The following is a 19,605-nucleotide window of genomic DNA, read 5'->3' on the forward strand; positions in this document are numbered from 1 at the left end:
ACATTTTATAAATTTTACACCATAACGATAATTATTTCCAGAACATATCATCAATTTTATTTGTTTTAGTTTTGTTTACACCAACTCTAGTCTTCAGCGGAATATCAATTTAAACTTTGTTCTGTCCTCATGAAGATGAGGACGGTGCCTGTCTCTTATATTACGAATTACAATAATAAAAGAATTGTGGCCCCCGTGTAAAAAGAAACTTTACGTTAAAAAACCCAATGCCCTCATCGAGAAGAATAAATTTTAAGCTTGTTATAAACAAACAAACAGACAAACAGACAAACAGACAAACAAACAAACAAACAAACCCACATACAAACACCAGGAAGGGCCACAAAACGCAAATGTTCCCTATAGCTTTAATGAATGGAATTGAGTTTGCAATGCAATTTGATTTGAATTTAGCATATATACACACAATAATATATATTTTTTCTCCAAATCAAAAATATTGTCATCGTGAATTTACAAATTCAAATGTATATGACAATACTGATATATTTCGTCTTTTGTTCACTATGTAGCTCTAAGCAATAATTTAGATTATACAATATCAATGTCGGAAAACATAATTTCATATTTACAGAAATCTCAAAATCTCAAATATGAGATGAACATCATCTGTTAACAACACACTCATATGTCCTTACGTAAGTTGCACATTCTTCAATTTTATATTACAGACAAAGCTATGGTGGAACAATGTCGATGTTATTATGAAGTAAAACAAAACAGTACAAAAATTACACCCGCCTATGATTACTAATATCAAATACTCATATATCTATATTGCAACATAATATGTATAAATTTTTACCCTAGCGTTATCAACAACGCATGCATGGACAATTATACATATAAAGCTTTAAAGATATATCAATACAGCATTAGGTTAATAAGATATTTTAAATATCAACGTTACTAAACAAGTTTGGTAATAGTGACATAGATCTGAGTAGTTTTGCTTTCATTTGTATAGAATTACCAGCTTATGTTTTATAGATAGTACAATTTATTGTTCTGTGTTTGGAGGCATGGAATTTAATGTTGAATTCATCTGTATATATATACAATATGAATTTCTACTTATCGTCACGGCACGCTGGCAAGAGTATCTAGTATATATATATATCTAAAACAATAGTTTGAGACAGAGTGTCATGTATATAAGGATCCAATTTTTTGCACAACTGAGCTTTCTCCTCCCTCCGTAATTAACAACCTTATAATGTCATAGGGATGTAGTGCCATTATAGTAAATGTTGGCATTTGCTCCAATTGAGCCCCTTAGATGATCTTCATATGTTGATATGTGTTGTGTGTAGTCTGGGTGCAATCCTAGTTAGTTTGTAACCAACTGGGATGACACAGAAATTCAGGAATTTGGATGACACAAGCATTCCTTTTTTGCATTTGCAAATGCAACCGCACATCTCAAGAGCAAACCACAGTACTAGCAGTCGAATACGTAGATACATCATATTGGTCGAAAGGTCTTCCAAGTAGATTCCTACTTTGTAATAGACAAACAGGAAGAATGGTGTTCTGCTAGCGCTTCTTCATTTGGTTGCCTGCAATCACTACCCCTATCACTCCCTGTGCCTAGAGAGGGAGAAACAATAAAAGTATTATAATATCATATTGTTCATAAGGAGTTCCAGATGATTATTTTCAGAATCAACTAATGAATTAGACTTACATGTAATTGTTCAACATTTCAACATTTCAACTAATTAATAAGACTTAATTGTTAAAATAAATTTTCTACTCTTTGTGTAGACAACGGACTATGCAATGAAGGATAAAACTATACATATGTATATTCAGTCTTTGGCAGAATTTCTAATATCTAGATACTAGTCCTTTTTTGACATGTAGTGTACTATATTTATAATCATTGCGACACACACACTTACACAACGAGAAAGGTGCGCTGACTAGTGTATACAGTCGTGTGTAGGAAACAATTTTGGGAATGAAACATCCGATCCACAGTTTCAATTAGATTCAATCAGAAATTCTCTATCAAACCGATTATGCCGAACTTGTCAATAATAATCTTGACATCTAAACGACGAATACACTTGGCAGTGAGCCGTTGCAAATTTAAATCCAACGGACGGCTAGACTAATCCAATGGTAGTACGCCGCTCCAAATTTAAATTCACGAATGTCTATACTCACCTAATGGCATTAAACCGCTGCAAGTTTAAATCCAACGTACAACTACACTTACCCAATGGGTGTGAGTCACTGCAAATTTAAATTCAACGGAAAGATTCGCTTACCCAATGGTAGAAGGCGGCTGCTCCTGCACTGACGTCACGTATCTGCCCGGCAGTGAAGTTACTGAGAATCTCCTGGGCTCTTAGCGCGGTCTGTAGCCGGACTCTGGATGGGTTGATGTGCTGAATCTTCTTCGTCAACGACTGGCCCATCAACGCCTGGACATTTCGCCAGTTCTGAAGCCAAGCAAAACGTTACACAAACTTATGAGTAAGGTGATAACAATAAAGAAAAAACACGATTACCAAACTTCTGTAAATAGTTTCATCAGGTTGGTAGATCAAATGAACAAAGACTTCTCCGTTAACACAACCTTGTTTGATTCTTCAGTAGATGTTTCGACGACCATTTGTCCCCTTCATCAGTACAAAATGAAGCAAATAGCACTGATAGTTTTTGTTTCATTCTGGACTGAAGATGACGACAGATGGTCGTCGAAACGTCTACTGTAGAATTGAAGAAAATTGCAATTGTGTAACGAAGAAGACTTTGTTCACAATTATCGAACTGTTTTAGTATTGTGTGGAGTCGCTCTATACAAAATATAGCATGGGAAGGAAATAAAAGTTATCTTATACTGGATAGTACTTTTGTGCAAAATTGACGTATATGGAAACATTTGGCTCATTGTAGTTCCGATAATGGTGTTTACCCATGGAATTGGTTCAGGACCAGGACCCTTGTGTTCAGCTCTAGTGTGTAGTAATGTTAACGTTTGATCAACTTACCTCTGTTTCTTGCTCCTTGACTCCAAGCAGCAAGTACGTAGCGGTCATGACTTGGTGTACCTTTGAAACGTACAAAAGGAGGAAGGAAATTTTCAATGAGTTATGCATTAGATATACAATCATGATATTTACTGATCTTGCACAGTCGAATGCATAAAATCTGTCGAACAGTTAAACACTAAACTGTGTTAGTCATTTTAAATTCACTGAATCGTGACCTGATTTCACAACGAAAAAGAATGAAGAGAAACAGGGATATCATACCTTCTGAGGAGGATGGTTGTAGTTTCTTATCTCCGATATGGTGACTTGACTTGCCTCCAGCACCTAAAACAGATAGTGCAGTTTGTTAAATTGTTACTTATACTCAAATTCAATACTGCTTTTTGCCTCTCATTTTTGTCTTCAAATTCAATATTGCTTCTTGTACCTCATTCTTGTCTTGACGATTTGTTATCGAAATGATTAAGTTTTGTTGCTTCATAGTAAAGCATTAGAATGTGTTTTGGGACTGAATCGGCAGCTACTAACCTCTCTCCTTAGTTTCTCTAGCTGCTTGACCTTGTCAGCTTGGTGCAGTTGCTGTGAGAGTTTATCAGTCACCTTCTTACTCTCTTCAGCTGCCTTCCTCCACATCTCAACCCTTCTGGCTCGTAACGGGTCTATTGCGCCAGGCTGGAACATAGCATCACAAGACTATGAGCATGAAAGTGTAATATGATTTGGCAAAACTACTTTAGGCTACAGCAAGCAAGTACATTTTATGGATAACATCCTCTTTTTACTCCAAATCTGATGCTAGAGGGCGAGAAAAAAACTGATGGATATAACACAAACAAGATGGCTAGATTTTTAAACTATAGCACACAATAAATATTGCATCAATTGAAGCGATAAAAGATGTTAGATATCACGGCCAAGAAGCATTTGATTTCTGTATTCAAGAGGTGCGCAAAGTGACACTAGTGCGGTAGAATGGTATCAATTTATCAAGTAGACAACTACAGTCGGGGTTGTAATTCCCTCATATATAATATTGGTGCCACTTTTATCATCGAACTAGTTTCACTTCTACAACTTAACTACGGTCATGATGCAATGTTCCTCACTAGTGTCCCTTCTACAAGTACAAACAAGGCTACCATATACGATATATTTCCCTTTCTCGTCATGTTCATCATCTCCGGGCTCCAGGTAAAATATGGGTTAGAATTTTAACAATAGATATTGTATATCATAATTGCACAAACTGTGCAATGCATAAAGATCTACCTACGGATGTTGGTTGTTGTTGTTGTTGTTCCTACTGCAACGTCTACAATAAAGTTGCCATTGATACGTGTGAACGTACCTTAACAGGCGGTGGGGCAGGCCTACTGTTGTTCATGTTGATAATCCGTTCTGCAGCCGCCATGGCTCCATCTAACTTATCCAGGTCACGCTTCAAGAATGCCGCGGCCAAGTCTGAAAGCAAATGCAGGATTTGTGAAAATAGCCTCACGGTTTTCCATTTGGTCACAAGTTGTAAGAATCTTCGATAGTTTAAGGTGCACTCTCACTGCACTTGCGTCAAGCTTGCGTCACTGCGTAGTTCGTTCACTGCGTCACTGTATAGCCTCACGGTTTTCCATTTGGTCACAAGTTGTAAGAATCTTCGATAGTTTAAGGTGCACTCTCACTGCACTTGCGTCAAGCTTGCGTCACTGCGTAGTTCGTTCACTGCGTCACTGTGTTATTATTTTCTCCATTTTTTTTATAATTTATATATTGCGAAAGACGTAAAAGTATAACTTAGCAGACGACAAAATAAACAAAAAGTACGAAAACTCGTTCGTTATCTCTGAAATTCGTTGAGTATCTTTCGAACAAACTCGGCGCAAGTGTAGTGAGAGTGCACCTTTAGGCTACCGTCTTTTCTTGTCACCAGTATTTTTCACCTAAAAAGTCTGCCTAATTCTATTTAACAGTCTGCGGACATCGACCCCCCCTTCCCCACACACACCTAAAAAAAAAAAAAACGCGCGATGATCATGAAAACACCTAGCGTATTACTACGGTGGCCGAAAACGACATTTGGCCGATCATGTTTCGGGCTGTGTTGCGGGAATGAACAGATGGCACCAAGAGAACCTACCGTCTTGTGCCTGCATGGCGTCATAGATCCCCTCTGTCTCCTTCAGAAGACCCGTGTCGTCTGTCAGTCTGTTGCTGTAGAAGGAGCTGATGATGGCCTCTAACTCGTGAGCGTTGTGAGCCTCCAGTGCTGATTCCAACTCATCGAGGATCGGGGCTTCAACTGTACAAGATAGTAAGAAGAGCATGTTCATATTTCGTACGCCAATATGTATATTCGAAACTAATGTGCTATCAATAAAGCTGTATGGTTGATTTTCTTCTAAAGATATTCCAACATTAAGATTCAAATTAATTTTAAAAGAATCCAACGTTACTTGCATATGTTATTGGTATGTGCATTTTGTGCAAATTAATCCGTATGTGCGTATCTGAAATTTTTCTGTGTGTGTGGAATCAAAACAGTGCAGTTTACATTTCTCCATTAATGTTATAGCAACTATGTCCTACATATAACCGCTAAGCGCAAATGCGATGGGTTTTCTTACCTTTGCTTCTCTCTTCCTCCATTTTCTTGCGCTTCTGTTCAGCCACCACAATGAGTTTTTCTTCTTCCACGATACTGTTGCGTCTTTCGGCTTCGGCTCTTCTTCTTATGAGTTCTTCTTCGAGGTTCCTTAGCTCCTCCTCTTTCTTCTTGCGTTTGTCTCTTCGTTTCTTCATTTTCTTCTTCCTTCTTTCCGTCTGAACCTTCAAGATTTCTTCGATTCGTTGTTTGTCTGCAATTGTTAGTGTGGATGCTCTCCTGTCCTGAAGTTCGTTCTTTTCTGCCTCCAGTTGTTCATCTGTCTCTTCTTGGATCGTCAAGTCTGTGTCTTCTTCATCTTCCAACATCTCCTTCTCCTTTCTTTCCGCTTGGGCATGTTGCATTTCCTTAACTTGTGTTGTTTCTTGGTCTATCGTCTCCCCAAGTCTGTTCCTGTTCTTGGTTGTTGGTTCTGATTGGCCATTTGTTGAAGATGTGCCTGGTTCAGAAGTTTGTATAGGTGGAAGAGAAAGGTCCTCGGCATTGACTACACCTGGGATCTCATCTTGGCCTTCTTCTATTGGCGTAGTCTGGTTTTGTCTCAAGTCGTCTTCAGTTGTTTGCTTGGGAGCCTGAGAAATACCGGCGTTCTTCAACAATGCCTGTACAGATGGCAGAGGTTCTCGAGTGCGGATTGGGATGGAGCCTTTTCTGGGGAGGGGGAGTTGAGGCAGCAACACGTTCTCCTGTTTCGCCTTCATAGCTACGAACGATTCGTCTGGTGACAGGGGACCTTGGGTTTCTCGCGCTTGCATGCTGGGGAGGGGGGCAGTCGGAATGGGTGTTGTTGGGACTGTGCCTCTGATGTTGATAGGCAGTTTAGGCAGCAATATCTCCCCTTGTATGGACTTCCTACGAACGAACGCTTCGTCTGAGGACAACCGAGTTTCTGGCAAGTCTTGTGCAGATGTTTGTGTAGATGGGAATGGCGGCCCTGTAGGTGCCGGGACCACCACCCGGCCTCGTCGGTAGAAGGTGAGCTTGGGTTGCGAGATGCCGCCGTCGGATTCCCGTCGAGGAGCCGGCAACGTGATTTTCCCTGAAGGTATCTGGATCGGTGGGATGATAGGCGCCCAGGCATTGGTCTTTTTCACTCCCTGTTCCACATCATTGGTTTGTCCATTGGTCTGTAGGTCACAGGAAATAGTATTATTAATGATATAATAAGTTTATTTGAATGTTCGTGCCCAAGGGCTACTTGTAAGTACATGGTATAAACATAGTGACAATGGACAGTCATGAACAATATTCTACTCTAATACTAGTGTTGGCTATTTCTAAACAGGTGAGGTTTGATGTCTTTTTTGGAAGCAGAGGGAGACAAAAAGCCCCACATTTTCAAGAATTTGTGGGTTCTGCGATTTTAAGAGAAAAGTGGCTTTCTATTCGTCTGTCAATGAGGGGAAGTTGGGATAAGTCTTTGTTGCTCCTCTAAACAGAGTGATTCTTTCGGTTTCGTTGAATGAACATTTGGAAATGAAATGTGTTTCGTCTCCCACTGCTTTAGATGTACAATATTTACAAATTCTTTCACACGCTGGTAATCTCTGATTAATTACATTATTGTTTATTCATGGTTCAGATACGTTAGCTGTCTTTCAACACATCAAATTGCTCACCTAAAAATTTATTGTGTTGCCAGCTAAACTTCAATATGGACTATACCAACAAAGATGATTTTTCATGCTAATGATGATACTTCATCATAAATGTTACTATTTCTTGTGTCCTTATGTGGAGGGTAGCTTATTCTGGGTGATTTGGTACAAGTGTTTTATTCATTTTCATATTGTTCAGAAAATTCAATAAAATTTGATAGAATATGCCCCCCCCCAAAAAAAACAGTGCCAAATATCATATCTTATTTGCTAACGTTCAGACATATAGCTCTACCAGTACCTTCAAAAACACCTTCAAACGTCATAACGTCTTTCAGCAAGCCATAAAAATGTGGTTAGAACAACTCATAATGAGCTATGTTCCAACTGTATAATTCGTATTTGCTAAGGAAACTTTATTACAAACATTGACAAAGACATCCATAAAGATATATTTTAGCCTTACCGTGACTTCAGGCTCTTCCATGCCTTCTGGTGTTACCCTTCTCTCGGCAGACGGGGGTAGTGACCGACTTCTGGGGCCGCTCGGTCGTTTCAGTTTCTTGTACAAGCTGTGTAGCGCCTGGACGATGACCTTCGTTGAAATCACCAACAGCAAGCCTGCTGCGGACGCAGTTCCATAGATGATACGCCAAAGCTGGTCGTTCTCGGCTGTGAGTCTTGTCACTTCTTGCTGACAAGCTGTATGAAAAACAGTTTATTTTCCACATCAATTAATGGTTTCATCTGGATTGTAAGTTTATTGTTTATTGTTTTATTAACTCTCTTAGCTGTCGCAGTTACATGCGACAGCTACTCTTTCAGGAGTAACAAAATAACACAGAAAACATGGACACTGGGCTACATATTGACATTGGTCCTTTAGTCTCAGTACTAATAATCTCATATCGTGTATACAGATGAAGACAAAACATTATTAAAATAGATGTGGTTTTGTCTTATTAAAAAAGAATTATCATTGGATTCAACAACACTACGAAATCGTTTCAAACTTGGTAAGTTTAGTCAACTTTGTAATCACAAAACACAAAAGAAAATAATTTAAAAAATAACTTTTGGTCTTCTTCTTCCCCAAAACGGAATCCAAATTTGGCTAACCAACAGTAGCTTTTGAATTAGTCTCTTGTTACTATATCGTCGCTGTCTTTGTCATATGTACGTTCCCTATTTTCCTACCACATTATATGTACTAAGCGCACGAAACTACAAATATAAAGTTTATGAAGAAAACTATATACCTGCTATGTCAAACATAGTAGTGAGCGTTGATGCCTGCCGATCTGTAGTCTGTGGTGAACTTGTGCTGGTGTCACCAGTGTCGGAACTGGGGCCTGTAGAAGCCATTTCTGTGTTTACAGTCGTAAGCATGGTCTCTGTTGTTGCCTGAGTCGTGCTTTCATCGGTAGGATCTTTTGCACTGAGTGTCGTGGTTTGGTGTGACGAACTTCTACCTATGACTCCGGTCATCACAAAGATTGTGGCTGGCTGAGTGGACCTTTTCCAAATAGCGTCGGTTGGAGTGGCCGATGTAACAGGTTCTTCTGTAGTCTCCGGTATGGTAAAAACTGTGCTTTCTGTGTTTGTATCCCCTCCGATACCAAAAGATGTACTCTGAGAGGCAGTTGGATGCTTTGTATTCTGTAAAGTGGTGAAGTACGAACTTTGTGGAGTTGAGATTTCACTTAGAGTTGATGTTGACTGTATCCCAATAAGATGAGTAGTTTGAATGACTGACGTGGTGTCCCTTGTGCTAAAAGAGGGACTATAGGGTGTAGCTGTGCCAGAAGTGCCCTGAGGTGTCATTTCAGCTGTAGTCAGGGGAATGGTGGCGAAAGTTGTGCCAGTGGAGAGTGTTGTTGGCTGAGCTGTGCTAGTTCCTGTTGCAGGAGTAATCGTTGTCTGGCTTGTGATTGGAGCCATGGTTTGAGTTGTATGGGATGTGCTTTGCTGAGATGTGGCTTTGGTTGCAGTTTGAGTTGTAGCTCCCGTCGTACTTGTTTGAGTTGTACCTTCAGGAGTCGTTTGGCTTGTTGTCGAAATTGCAGTTGGTCCTGTTGTGCTTGGACCTGCAGTCGCTGTTGTTTGCTGGGAGGTACTTGCTGGAGTTGTGGGCGATGTACTTGGGCCAGATGTTCCTTGAGTTGTAGTCAAGGGAGTAGTGGCCAAGGTTGTGTCAGTTGTTCCAGTGAAGAGTGTTGTTGGCTGAGTTGTGCTGGTTCCTGTTGCAGGAGTAAGAGTTGTCTGGCTTGTGATTGGAGCCGTGGTTTGAGTGTTCACAGATGTGCTTTGCTGGGAAGTGGCTTCGGTTGCACTCTGAGTTGTACTAAAACTTGTCACTGTCGTTGTGCTTCCAGTCCCAGCTTGAGTTGTAGCTCCCGTCGTACTTGTTTGAGTTGTACCTTCAGGAGTCGTTTGGCTTGTTGTCGAAATTGCAGTTGGTCCTGTTGTGCTTGGACCTGCAGTCGCTGTTGTTTGCTGGGAGGTACTTGCTGGAGTTGTGACCAATGTACTTGGGCCAGATGTTCCTTGAGTTGTAGTCAAGGGAGTAGTGGCCAAGGTTGTGTCAGTTGTTCCAGTGAAGAGTGTTGTTGGCTGAGTTGTGCTGGTTCCTGTTGCAGGAGTAAGAGTTGTCTGGCTTGTGATTGGAGCCGTGGTTTGAGTGTTCACAGATGTGCTTTGCTGCGAAGTGGCTTCGGTTGCACTCTGAGTTGTACTGAAACTTGTCACTGTCGTTGTGCTTCCAGTCCCAGCTTGAGTTGTAGCTCCCGTCGTACTTGTTTGAGTTGTACCTTCAGGAGTCGTTTGGCTTGTTGTCGAAATTGCAGTTGGTCCTGTTGTGCTTGGACCTGCAGGCGCTGTTGTTTGCTGGGAGGTACTTTCTGGAGTTGTGACAATGTACTTGTACTTGGGCCAGATGTCCTTGGGTTGAAGTCAATGGAGTAGTGGCCAATGTTGTGTCAGTTGTTCCAGTGAAGAGTGTTGTTGGCTGAGTTGTGCTGGTTCCTGTTGCAGGAGTAAGAGTTGTCTGGCTTGTGATTGGAGCCGTGGTTTGAGTGTTCACCGATGTGCTTTGCTGCGAAGTGGCTTCGGTTGCACTCTGAGTTGTACTGAAACGTGTCACTGTCGTTGTGCTTCCAGTCCCAGCTTGAGTTGTAGCTCCCGTCGTACTTGTTTGAGTTGTACCTTCAGGAGTCGTTTGGCTTGTTGCCGAAATTGCAGTTGGTCCTGTTGTGCTTGGACCTGCAGTCGCTGTTGTTTGCTGGGAGGTACTTTCTGGAGTTGTGACCAATGTACTTGGGCCAGATGTTCCTTGAGTTGTAGTCAAGGGAGTAGTGGCCAAGGTTGTGTCAGTTGTTCCAGTGAAGAGTGTTGTTGGCTGAGTTGTGCTGGTTCCTGTTGCAGGAGTAAGAGTTGTCTGGCTTGTGATTGGAGCCGTGGTTTGAGTGTTCACAGATGTGCTTTGCTGCGAAGTGGCTTCGGTTGCACTCTGAGTTGTACTGAAACTTGTCACTGTCGTTGTGCTTCCAGTCCCAGCTTGAGTTGTAGCTCCCGTCGTACTTGTTTGAGTTGTACCTTCAGGAGTCGTTTGGCTTGTTGTCGAAATTGCAGTTGGTCCTGTTGTGCTTGGACCTGCAGTCGCTGTTGTTTGCTGGGAGGTACTTGCTGGAGTTGTGGGCGATGTACTTGGGCCAGATGTTCCTTGAGTTGTAGTCAAGGGAGTAGTGGCCAAGGTTGTGTCAGTTGTTCCAGTGAAGAGTGTTGTTGGCTGAGTTGTGCTGGTTCCTGTTGCAGGAGTAAGAGTTGTCTGGCTTGTGATTGGAGCCGTGGTTTGAGTGTTCACAGATGTGCTTTGCTGCGAAGTGGCTTCGGTTGCACTCTGAGTTGTACTGAAACTTGTCACTGTCGTTGTGCTTCCAGTCCCAGCTTGAGTTGTAGCTCCCGTCGTACTTGTTTGAGTTGTACCTTCAGGAGTCGTTTGGCTTGTTGTCGAAATTGCAGTTGGTCCTGTTGTGCTTGGACCTGCAGTCGCTGTTGTTTGCTGGGAGGTACTTGCTGGAGTTGTGACCAATGTACTTGGGCCAGATGTTCCTTGAGTTGTAGTCAAGGGAGTAGTGGCCAAGGTGGTGTCAGTTGTTCCAGTGAAGAGTGTTGTTGGCTGAGTTGTGCTGGTTCCTGTTGCAGGAGTAAGAGTTGTCTGGCTTGTGATTGGAGCCGTGGTTTGAGTGTTCACAGATGTGCTTTGCTGCGAAGTGGCTTCGGTTGCACTCTGAGTTGTACTGAAACTTGTCACTGTCGTTGTGCTTTCAGTCCCAGCTTGAGTTGTAGCTCCCGTCGTACTTGTTTGAGTTGTACCTTCAGGAGTCGTTTGGCTTGTTGTCGAAATTGCAGTTGGTCCTATTGTGCTTGGACCTGCAGTCGCTGTTGTTTGCTGGGAGGTACTTTCTGGAGTTGTGAGCGATGTACTTGGGCCAGATGTTCCTTGAGTTGTAGTCAAGGGAGTAGTGGCCAAGGTTGTGTCAGTTGTTCCAGTGAAGAGTGTTGTTGGCTGAGTTGTGCTGGTTCCTGTTGCAGGAGTAAGAGTTGTCTGGCTTGTGATTGGAGCCGTGGTTTGAGTGTTCACAGATGTGCTTTGCTGCGAAGTGGCTTCGGTTGCACTCTGAGTTGTACTGAAACTTGTCACTGTCGTTGTGCTTCCAGTCCCAGCTTGAGTTGTAGCTCCCGTCGTACTTGTTTGAGTTGTACCTTCAGGAGTCGGTTGTCTTGTTGTCGAAATTGCAGGTGTTCCTGTTGAGCTTGCACCTGCAGTCGCTGTTGTTTGCTGTGAGGTACTTGCTGGTGTTGTGACCAATGTACTTGTACTTGAGCCAGATGTTCCTTGAGTTGTAGTCAAGGTAGTAGTGGCCAAGGTTGTGTCAGTTGTTCCAGTGAAGAGTGTTGTTGTCTGAGTTGAGCTGGTTCCTGTTGCAGGAGTAAGAGTTGTCTGGCTTGTGATTGGAGTCGTGGTTTGAGTGTCACAGATGTGCTTTGCTGCGAAGTGGCTTCGGTTGCACTCTGAGTTGTACTGAAACTTGTCACTGTCGTTGTGCTTCCAGTCCCAGCTTGAGTTGTAGCTCCCGTCGTACTTGTTTGAGTTGTACCTTCAGGAGTCGTTTGGCTTGTTGTCGAAATTGCAGTTGGTCCTGTTGTGCTTGGACCTGCAGTCGCTGTTGTTTGCTGGGAGGTACTTGCTGGAGTTGTGAGCGATGTACTTGGGCCAGATGTACCTTGAGTTGTAGTCAAAGGAGTAGTGGCCAAGGTGGTTGTGTCAGTTGTTCCAGTGAAGAGTGTTGTTGGCTGAGTTGTGCTGGTTCCTGTTGCAGGAGTAAGAGTTGTCTGGCTTGTGATTGGAGCCGTGGTTTGAGTGTTCACAGATGTGCTTTGCTGCGAAGTGGCTTCGGTTGCACTCTGAGTTGTACTGAAACTTGTCACTGTCGTTGTGCTTCCAGTCCCAGCTTGAGTTGTAGCTCCCGTCGTACTTGTTTGAGTTGTACCTTCAGGAGTCGTTTGGCTTGTTGTCGAAATTGCAGTTGGTCCTGTTGTGCTTGGACCTGCAGTCGCTGTTGTTTGCTGGGAGGTACTTGCTGGAGTTGTGACCAATGTACTTGGGCCAGATGTTCCTTGGGTTGTAGTCAAGGGAGTAGTGGCCAAGGTTGTGTCAGTTGTTCCAGTGAAGAGTGTTGTTGGCTGAGTTTGGGTTTCCTGTTTGCAAGGAGTAAGAGTTGTCTGGCTTGTGATTGGAGCCGTGGTTTGAGTGTTCACAGATGTGCTTTGCTGCGAAGTGGCTTCGGTTGCACTCTGAGTTGTACTGAAACTTGTCACTGTCGTTGTGCTTCCAGTCCCAGCTTGAGTTGTAGCTCCCGTCGTACTTGTTTGAGTTGTACCTTCAGGAGTCGTTTGGCTTGTTGTCGAAATTGCAGTTGGTCCTGTTGTGCTTGGACCTGCAGTCGCTGTTGTTTGCTGGGAGGTACTTGCTGGAGTTGTGACCAATGTACTTGGGCCAGATGTTCCTTGAGTTGTAGTCAAGGGAGTAGTGGCCAAGGTTGTGTCAGTTGTTCCAGTGAAGAGTGTTGTTGGCTGAGTTGTGCTGGTTCCTGTTGCAGGAGTAAGAGTTGCCTGGCTTGTGATTGGAGCCGTGGTTTGAGTGTTTACAGATGTGCTTTGCTGCGAAGTGGCTTCGGTTGCACTCTGAGTTGTACTGAAACTTGTCACTGTCGTTGTGCTTCCAGTCCCAGCTTGAGTTGTAGCTCCCGTCGTACTTGTTTGAGTTGTACCTTCAGGAGTCGTTTGGCTTGTTGTCGAAATTGCAGTTGGTCCTGTTGTGCTTGGACCTGCAGTCGCTGTTGTTTGCTGGGAGGTACTTGCTGGAGTTGTGACCAATGTACTTGGGCCAGATGTTCCTGGGGTTGTAGTCAAGGGAGTAGTGGCCAAGGCTGTGTCAATTGTTCCAGTGAAGAGTGTTGTTGGCTGAATTGTGCTGGTTCCTGTTGCAGGAGTAAGAGTTGTCCGGCTTGTGATTGGAGCCGTGGTTTGAGTGTTCACCGATGTGCTTTGCTGCGAAGTGGCTTCGGTTGCACTCTGAGTTGTACTGAAACTTGTCACTGTCGTTGTGCTTCCAGTCCCAGCTTGAGTTGTAGCTCCCGTCGTACTTGTTTGAGTTGTACCTTCAGGAGTCGTTTGGCTTGTTGTCGAAATTGCAGTTGGTCCTGTTGTGCTTGGACCTGCAGTCGCTGTTGTTTGCTGGGAGGTACTTGCTGGAGTTGTGACCAATGTACTTGTACTTGGGCCAGATGTTCCTTGGGTTGTAGTCAAGGGAGTAGTGGCCAAGGTTGTGTCAGTTGTTCCAGTGAAGAGTGTTGTTGGCTGAGTTGTGCTGGTTCCTGTTGCAGGAGTAAGAGTTGTCTGGCTTGTAATTGGAGCCGTGGTTTGAGTGTTCACAGATGTGCTTTGCTGCGAAGTGGCTTCGGTTGCACTCTGAGTTGTACTGAAACTTGTCACTGTCGTTGTGCTTCCAGGCCCAGCTTGAGTTGTAGCTCCCGTCGTACTTGTTTGAGTTGTACCTTCAGGAGTCGTTTGGCTTGTTGTCGAAATTGCAGTTGGTCCTGTTGTGCTTGGACCTGCAGTCGCTGTTGTTTGCTGGGAGGTACTTGCTGGAGTTGTGACCAATGTACTTGGGCCAGATGTTCCTTGAGTTGTAGTCAAGGGAGTAGTGGCCAAGGTTGTGTCAGTTGTTCCAGTGAAGAGTGTTGTTGGCTGAGTTGTGCTGGTTCCTGTTGCAGGAGTAAGAGTTGTCTGGCTTGTGATTGGAGCCGTGGTTTGAGTGTTCACAGATGTGCTTTGCTGCGAAGTGGCTTCGGTTGCACTCTGAGTTGTACTGAAACTTGTCACTGTCGTTGTGCTTCCAGGCCCAGCTTGAGTTGTAGCTCCCGTCGTACTTGTTTGAGTTGTACCTTCAGGAGTCGTTTGGCTTGTTGTCGAAATTGCAGTTGGTCCTGTTGTGCTTGGACCTGCAGTCGCTGTTGTTTGCTGGGAGGTACTTTCTGGAGTTGTGACCAATGTACTTGGGCCAGATGTTCCTTGAGTTGTAGTCAAGGGAGTAGTGGCCAAGGTTGTGTCAGTTGTTCCAGTGAAGAGTGTTGTTGGCTGAGTTGTGCTGGTTCCTGTTGCAGGAGTAAGAGTTGTCTGGCTTGTAATTGGAGCCGTGGTTTGAGTGTTCACAGATGTGCTTTGCTGCGAAGTGGCTTCGGTTGCACTCTGAGTTGTACTGAAACTTGTCACTGTCGTTGTGCTTCCAGTCCCAGCTTGAGTTGTAGCTCCCGTCGTACTTGTTTGAGTTGTACCTTCAGGAGTCGTTTGGCTTGTTGTCGAAATTGCAGTTGGTCCTGTTGTGCTTGGACCTGCAGTCGCTGTTGTTTGCTGGGAGGTACTTGCTGGAGTTGTGACCAATGTACTTGGGCCAGATGTTCCTTGAGTTGTAGTCAAGGGAGTAGTGGCCAAGGTTGTGTCAGTTGTTCCAGTGAAGAGTGTTGTTGGCTGAGTTGTGCTGGTTCCTGTTGCAGGAGTAAGAGTTGTCTGGCTTGTAATTGGAGCCGTGGTTTGAGTGTTCACAGATGTGCTTTGCTGCGAAGTGGCTTCGGTTGCACTCTGAGTTGTACTGAAACTTGTCACTGTCGTTGTGCTTCCAGTCCCAGCTTGAGTTGTAGCTCCCGTCGTACTTGTTTGAGTTGTACCTTCAGGAGTCGTTTGGCTTGTTGTCGAAATTGCAGTTGGTCCTGTTGTGCTTGGACCTGCAGTCGCTGTTGTTTGCTGGGAGGTACTTTCTGGAGTTGTGACCAATGTACTTGGGCCAGATGTTCCTTGGGTTGTAGTCAAGGGAGTAGTGGCCAAGGTTGTGTCAGTTGTTCCAGTGAAGAGTGTTGTTGGCTGAGTTGTGCTGGTTCCTGTTGCAGGAGTAAGAGTTGTCTGGCTTGTAATTGGAGCCGTGGTTTGAGTGTTCACAGATGTGCTTTGCTGCGAAGTGGCTTCGGTTGCACTCTGAGTTGTACTGAAACGTGTCACTGTCGTTGTGCTTCCAGTCCCAGCTTGAGTTGTAGCTCCCGTCGTACTTGTTTGAGTTGTACCTTCAGGAGTCGTTTGGCTTGTTGTCGAAATTGCAGTTGGTCCTGTTGTGCTTGGACCTGCAGTCGCTGTTGGTTGCTGGGAGGTACTTTCTGGAGTTGTGGGCGATGTACTTGGGCCAGATGTTCCTTGAGTTGTAGTCAAGGGAGTAGTGGCCAAGGTTGTGTCAGTTGTTCCAGTGAAGAGTGTTGTTGGCTGAGTTGTGCTGGTTCCTGTTGCAGGAGTAAGAGTTGTCTGGCTTGTGATTGGAGCCGTGGTTTGAGTGTTCACAGATGTGCTTTGCTGCGAAGTGGCTTCGGTTGCACTCTGAGTTGTACTGAAACTTGTCACTGTCGTTGTGCTTCCAGTCCCAGCTTGAGTTGTAGCTCCCGTCGTACTTGTTTCAGTTGTACCTTCAGGAGTCGTTTGGCTTGTTGTCGAAATTGCAGTTGGTCCTGTTGTGCTTGGACCTGCAGTCGCTGTTGTTTGCTGGGAGGTACTTGCTGGAGTTGTGGGCGATGTACTTGGGCCAGATGTTCCTTGGGTTGTAGTCAAGGGAGTAGTGGCCAAGGTTGTGTCAGTTGTTCCAGTGAAGAGTGTTGTTGGCTGAGTTGTGCTGGTTCCTGTTGCAGGAGTAAGAGTTGTCTGGCTTGTAATTGGAGCCGTGGTTTGAGTGTTCACAGATGTGCTTTGCTGCGAAGTGGCTTCGGTTGCACTCTGAGTTGTACTGAAACTTGTCACTGTCGTTGTGCTTCCAGTCCCAGCTTGAGTTGTAGCTCCCGTCGTACTTGTTTGAGTTGTACCTTCAGGAGTCGTTTGGCTTGTTGTCGAAATTGCAGTTGGTCCTGTTGTGCTTGGACCTGCAGTCGCTGTTGTTTGCTGGGAGGTACTTTCTGGAGTTGTGACCAATGTACTTGTACTTGGGCCAGATGTTCCTTGAGTTGTAGTCAAGGGAGTAGTGGCCAAGGTTGTGTCAGTTGTTCCAGTGAAGAGTGTTGTTGGCTGAGTTGCGCTGGTTCCTGTTGCAGGAGTAAGAGTTGTCCGGCTTGTGATTGGAGCCGTGGTTTGAGTGTTCACCGATGTGCTTTGCTGCGAAGTGGCTTCGGTTGCACTCTGAGTTGTACTGAAACTTGTCACTGTCGTTGTGCTTCCAGTCCCAGCTTGAGTTGTAGCTCCCGTCGTACTTGTTTGAGTTGTACCTTCAGGAGTCGTTTGGCTTGATGTCGAAATTGCAGTTGGTCCTGTTGTGCTTGGACCTGCAGTCGCTGTTGTTTGCTGGCAGGTACTTGCTGGAGTTGTGGGCGATGTACTTGGGCCAGATGTTCCTTGAGTTGTAGTCAAGGGAGTAGTGGCCAAGGTTGTGTCAGTTGTTCCAGTGAAGAGTGTTGTTGGCTGAGTTGTGCTGGTTCCTGTTGCAGGAGTAAGAGTTGTCTGGCTTGTGATTGGAGCAGTGGTTTGAGTGTTCACAGATGTGCTTTGCTGTGAAGTGGCTTCGGTTGCACTCTGAGTTGTCCTGAAACTTGTCACTGTCGTTGTGCTTCCAGTCCCAGCTTGAGTTGTAGCTCCCGTCGTACTTGTTTGAGTTGTACCTTCAGGAGTCGTTTGGCTTGTTGTCGAAATTGCAGTTGGTCCTGTTGTGCTTTGACCTGCAGTCGCTGTTGTTTGCTGGGAGGTACTTTCTGGAGTTGTGACCAATGTACTTGTACTTGGGCCAGATGTTCCTTGAGTTGTAGTCAAGGGAGTAGTGGCCAAGGTTGTGTCAGTTGTTCCAGTGAAGAGTGTTGTTGGCTGAGTTGTGCTGGTTCCTGTTGCAGGAGTAAGAGTTGTCTGGCTTGTGATTGGAGCCGTGGTTTGAGTGTTCACAGATGTGCTTTGCTGCGAAGTGGCTTCGGTTGCACTCTGAGTTGTTCTGAAACTTGTCACTGTTGTTGTGCTTCCAGTCCCAGCTTGAGTTGTACCTCCCGTCGTACTTGTTTGAGTTGTACCTTCAGGAGTCGTTTGGCTTGTTGTCGACATTGCAGTTGGTCCTGTTGTGCTTGGACCTGCAGTCGCTGTTGTTTGCTGGGAGGTACTTTCTGGAGTTGTGACCAATGTACTTGGGCCAGATGTTCCATGAGTAGTGGCCAAGGTTGTGTCAGTTGTTCCAGTGAAGAGTGTTGTTGGCTGAGTTGTGCTGGTTCCTGTTGCAGGAGAAAGAGTTGTCTGGCTTGTGATTGGAGCCGTGGTTTGAGTTGCCACAGATGTGCTTTGCTGCGAAGTGGCTTCGGTTGCACTCTGAGTTGTACTGAAACTTGTCACTGTCGTTGTGCTTCCAGTCCCAGCTTGAGTTGTAGCTCCCGTCGTACTTGTTTGAGTTGTACCTTCAGGAGTCGTTTGGCTTGTTGTCGAAATTGCAGTTGGTCCTGTTGTGCTTGGACCTGCAGTCACTGTTGTTTGCTGGGAGGTACTTGCTGGTGTTGTGACCAATGTACTTGTACTTGGGCCAGATGTTCCTTGGGTTGTAGTCAAGGGTGTAGTGGCCAAGGTTGTGTCAGTTGTTCCAGTGAAGAGTGTTGTTGGCTGAGTTGTGCTGGTTCCTGTTGCAGGAGTAAGAGTTGTCTGGTTTGTGATTGGAGCCGTGGTTTGAGTGTTCACAGATGTGCTTTGCTGCGAAGTGGCTTCAGTTGCACCCTGAGTTGTACTGAAACTTGTCACTGTCGTTGTGCTTCCAGTCCCAGCTTGAGTTGTAGCTCCCGTCGTACTTGTTTGAGTTGTACCTTCAGGAGTCGTTTGGCTTGTTGTCGAAATTGCAGTTGGTCCTGTTGTGCTTGGACCTGCAGTCCCTGGTTGTTTGCTGGGAGGTACATGCTGGAATTTTTGGGGCAATGTTCTTGGGCCCAAATGTTCCTTGGGTTGTAGTCAAGGGAGTAGTGGCCAAGGTTGTGTCAGTTGTTCCAGTGAAGAGTGTTGTTGGCTGAGTTGTGCTGGTTCCTGTTGCAGGAGTAAGAGTTGTCTGGCTTGTGATTGGAGCCGTGGTTTGAGTGTTCACAGATGTGCTTTGCTGCGAAGTGGCTTCGGTTGCACTCTGAGTTGTACTGAAACTTGTCACTGTCGTTGTGCTTCCAGTCCCAGCTTGAGTTGTAGCTCCCGTCGTACTTGTTTGAGTTGTACCTTCAGGAGTCGTTTGGCTTGTTGTCGAAATTGCAGTTGGTCCTGTTGTGCTTGGACCTGCAGTCGCTGTTGTTTGCTGGGAGGTACTTGCTGGAGTTGTGACCAATGTACTTGGGCCAGATGTTCCTTGAGTTGTAGTCAAGGGAGTAGTGGCCAAGGTTGTGTCAGTTGTTCCAGTGAAGAGTGTTGTTGGCTGAGTTGTGCTGGTTCCTGTTGCAGGAGTAAGAGTTGCCTGGCTTGTGATTGGAGCCGTGGTTTGAGTGTTCACAGATGTGCTTTGCTGCGAAGTGGCTTCGGTTGCACTCTGAGTTGTACTGAAACTTGTCACTGTCGTTGTGCTTCCAGTCCCAGCTTGAGTTGTAGCTCCCGTCGTACTTGTTTGAGTTGTACCTTCAGGAGTCGTTTGGCTTGTTGTCGAAATTGCAGTTGGTCCTGTTGTGCTTGGACATGCAGTCGCTGTTGTTTGCTGGGAGGTACTTGCTGGAGTTGTGACCAATGTACTTGTACTTGGGCCAGATGT

General features: G+C 44.9%; 1 protein-coding gene across 1 annotated transcript in view; it reads right to left on the bottom strand.

Moving 5' to 3' along the window:
• Window positions 1-1,138: 1,138 nt before the first annotated feature.
• Window positions 1,139-19,605, bottom strand: part of LOC118406000 (mucin-19-like) — a 22,384-nt gene continuing 3,917 nt past the window's right edge. Inside the window, exons 2-16 of the mRNA XM_035805854.1 lie at window positions 18,812-19,603; window positions 18,403-18,768; window positions 14,110-18,027; window positions 12,440-13,719; window positions 10,237-12,260; window positions 8,540-10,205; window positions 7,747-7,982; window positions 5,645-6,809; window positions 5,158-5,319; window positions 4,375-4,487; window positions 3,555-3,698; window positions 3,288-3,350; window positions 3,024-3,083; window positions 2,298-2,471; window positions 1,139-1,611 (exon numbers count right to left, since the gene is read on the bottom strand). Of these exons, the coding sequence (XP_035661747.1) occupies window positions 1,558-1,611; window positions 2,298-2,471; window positions 3,024-3,083; window positions 3,288-3,350; window positions 3,555-3,698; window positions 4,375-4,487; window positions 5,158-5,319; window positions 5,645-6,809; window positions 7,747-7,982; window positions 8,540-10,205; window positions 10,237-12,260; window positions 12,440-13,719; window positions 14,110-18,027; window positions 18,403-18,768; window positions 18,812-19,603 (12,217 nt within the window). The 3' untranslated portion in view covers window positions 1,139-1,557. The remainder of the gene's footprint in view (window positions 1,612-2,297; window positions 2,472-3,023; window positions 3,084-3,287; window positions 3,351-3,554; window positions 3,699-4,374; window positions 4,488-5,157; window positions 5,320-5,644; window positions 6,810-7,746; window positions 7,983-8,539; window positions 10,206-10,236; window positions 12,261-12,439; window positions 13,720-14,109; window positions 18,028-18,402; window positions 18,769-18,811; window positions 19,604-19,605) is intronic.

Source organism: Branchiostoma floridae, chromosome 18, assembly GCF_000003815.2.
Source record: "Branchiostoma floridae strain S238N-H82 chromosome 18, Bfl_VNyyK, whole genome shotgun sequence".
In the NCBI taxonomy this organism is placed as follows: Eukaryota; Metazoa; Chordata; class Leptocardii; order Amphioxiformes; family Branchiostomatidae; genus Branchiostoma; species Branchiostoma floridae.